Genomic DNA, 2,978 nt, shown 5'->3' with positions numbered 1-2,978 from the left:
GCTGTCTCTCCGTGGCTGGCTGTTACAATAGTGACCTCCAGTGTGCGCAGAGAAGGACATAGCAGAGCGCCTTCTGCTCGGTGGGGGACTTCGCGGCTGTCAATCTGTGCGTTTTGACAGCAATGTGACCTCCCCTTGAGAGCTCCTGCCGACTCTACCCATTAAAATGGACGCAAGCACGCGTTTTGTAGGGCAACTGAAACAGACCTCCAAAAGTCAAATCAGCAGGGAGGGAAAGAGTCGCTGATCAGCTGCGCGCCACGAACCTGACAATGCAGATAAACTGGCAACACAAGAAACAAGCGCTCCTTCGGCAGCCTACTATGATCTTATTAAATATTCCTAAAACACGGATTAACTATAAAAAACAGTTTGCTCTTAGTATATTTCGCTTATTTATCATCTCATCTACTCCAACAGTCGCCTCTATATGTTTTCCCCGCTGCGGAGCAAGTCCCTGCTAGTTTCTTTCTAATGTAAAAAAAAAAAGAAAAAAAAAAAAAAGAAGAAAAAAAAAAGAAAAAGAGACACGTGGTTGTTACAAACCTCTCTCAGGACACAGCGGGGACGCGGAGGTGGAGAGATGCGGGCGCAGTCGGGATGGGAGAGGACGCGTTGAGGAGGGAGTCCGCTCTCCAACTATGGACATTCTGCTGCGGAGCATCCTGCTCGCTTTTGGAATAAGGTCTTAAAAGACTGTGCATATTGCGCTCTGTCTTCCTCCCTCTTTTTTGTTGGAAGGAGAGCCTTGCAAAGGAGGTGGACGATCGCAGGTGAGGAGAAAAGAAAAATACCGTCAGCAGTAGATTTAGAATGAAAGGAAGGAAATATGCACTGAGGTCTTAATTTGATATTTATATTGATTATTTCCGCAAATTGTATCATACAAAAGAAATAATAATTATATTTTGCTCCAAAAAATACTCAAAATGGATTTTTTTAATAGCTCTAGCCTGGAGGATGGGATGAATTCAGAAAATATCTCCTCTAATATCACCTCCCAAAGCAAGTACAGCCCGCTGGCTATCTGGGGTCTGGCCGGACTTGTCAGCTTTCTGATTATGTTTACAATAGTCGGAAACGTCTTGGTTGTTATTGCTGTTTTAACAAGCAGAGCTCTGAAACCACCCCAGAACCTTTTTCTTGTCTCCCTGGCCAGTGCAGACATACTGGTGGCCACCCTGGTCATGCCCTTTTCTCTGGCAAATGAACTCATGGGCTACTGGTTTTTTGGAAAGATTTGGTGCGACATCTACCTGGCTCTGGATGTTTTATTCTGTACCTCCTCTATTGTTCACCTGTGTGCTATTAGTTTGGACAGGTACTGGTCAGTGACACAGGCGGTAGAGTACAACTTAAAGAGAACGCCTAAAAGAGTTAAAGGGATGATAGTGGTGGTGTGGCTCATCTCAGCCGTCATCTCCTTCCCACCGTTGATAACAATGGACAGAAGCAGCAATGAGGAAAGTCCTCAGTGTATCCTGAATGATGAGACCTGGTACATCCTCTACTCCAGCATTGGCTCATTCTTTGCCCCCTGTGTCATCATGATCCTGGTCTATATTCGCATCTATCAAGTGGCAAAGACCAGGACCAGAACAATGTCCGAGAAGAAGAGGGATGTGGACTCGCCGCTGGAGAATGGGATGGACCAAGCTGAACCAGGCAGAGGAGGGTCATTGAAGTCCAGCAGGGATGGGAGCATGAAAGACCAGGAACGTGGGAACGGACACTGCCAGGAGCAGGCAGTTCGATCTCCTCTACCAAACGAGCCCAAACACCCACCGACAGACCACGAGGACGACTTCGATGACAGCAGCTCGTCGGACGAAAAACCTAAGAAAAGTTCCATTTCCTCTAAACACCATCGCGAGGACAGGAAAGACAGGAAGTCCAGCCGGAAAAGCAGCTCTGCCTCGAAATACTCCAGCAGGAAGTCACGTGCCAGTTCCAAGTCCATAGAGCTGTTCTCATCCCGCCGCAAACGGCGGAGCACCATAAACAGGAAGAAGATCTCCGCTGCTCGGGAGAAGCGTTTCACCTTCGTCCTTGCTGTCGTCATGGGGGTTTTCGTTGTGTGCTGGTTCCCGTTCTTCTTCTCCTACAGCCTGTATGGGATCTGCCGGGAGCCCTGCCAGATCCCTGAGACGCTGTTTAAATTCTTTTTCTGGATCGGTTACTGTAACAGCTCACTGAACCCAGTTATATACACCATCTTTAACCAGGACTTTCGCAGAGCCTTCCAGAAGATCCTCTGTAAGACATGGAAACGCTCTTTCTGAACGCTTCCTGCATGGACGGGGTTGAAAAAGCCATTTTACCCAGCAGAACATTTTTAACTGCTCTAAGCTGTATGATAAACTGCCGAACTGCGAGGTTTTCACACCTTTTACGTTCAGGGATTGTACTAGAAATGAAGGGTTAATCGAATGCTGCAGAAAAACGGAGTTAAGATGCAGGCTTCATTCAAAGAGGAGGCTTTTATTCAATGCCATTCAAGCAGCTGTTGGACTCTGATTCAGGCCACGGCTCATTTCCCACTCCTCATTGGCTTTTCACTGAAATACAATAAACTGACTCATATCAGTCACTGTGATGCATGCACGCCACAGTGGATGCACATGGATAAACTGCAGAGGAAGTGAAAAGTTTTTTAGAGACACTTGATTTAAAATGTGACCTCATCCACTGCACACATTACGATGGCCTTGACAATCGACACACAACCGTTGCGTGTGACGCTGGATAGTGGAATCTATCCGCTCTCTCTGTCTCTTACTTCGTTTTTCTCTAACTTTCTATTACGTCACAGTCTCAACATGAGGACCAATGGGACGAAGGGGCTCCTTGCTTACTGTTTCAGTAGCAAAACTGTTTCACTTAAAACAAAACAAAAAGACTCAGCCTCAAAAACTATGAATATTTCTGCATCGGTGTTCTGTATGGGGCTCGAAAGTGTGTGAACTGCACTGGGAACT

General features: G+C 46.6%; 1 protein-coding gene across 1 annotated transcript in view; it reads left to right on the top strand.

Annotated features, from left to right (window-relative positions):
• The first annotated feature begins 497 nt into the window (after positions 1–497).
• The window catches only part of adra2c (adrenoceptor alpha 2C), a 3,233-nt gene continuing 752 nt past the window's right edge, over positions 498–2,978 (top strand). Inside the window, exon 1 of the mRNA XM_068588949.1 lies at positions 498–2,978. This exon is cut by the window's right edge and continues 752 nt beyond it. Within this exon, the coding sequence (XP_068445050.1) occupies positions 930–2,282 (1,353 nt within the window). The 5' untranslated portion in view covers positions 498–929 and the 3' untranslated portion in view covers positions 2,283–2,978.

The sequence above is a fragment of the Clinocottus analis genome, unplaced genomic scaffold, assembly GCF_023055335.1.
Source record: "Clinocottus analis isolate CAN_PGR_092001 unplaced genomic scaffold, fCliAna1.0.p SCAF_22, whole genome shotgun sequence".
Lineage (NCBI taxonomy): Eukaryota > Metazoa > Chordata > Actinopteri > Perciformes > Cottidae > Clinocottus > Clinocottus analis.
This window is presented reverse-complemented; position numbering and strand designations above follow the sequence as displayed.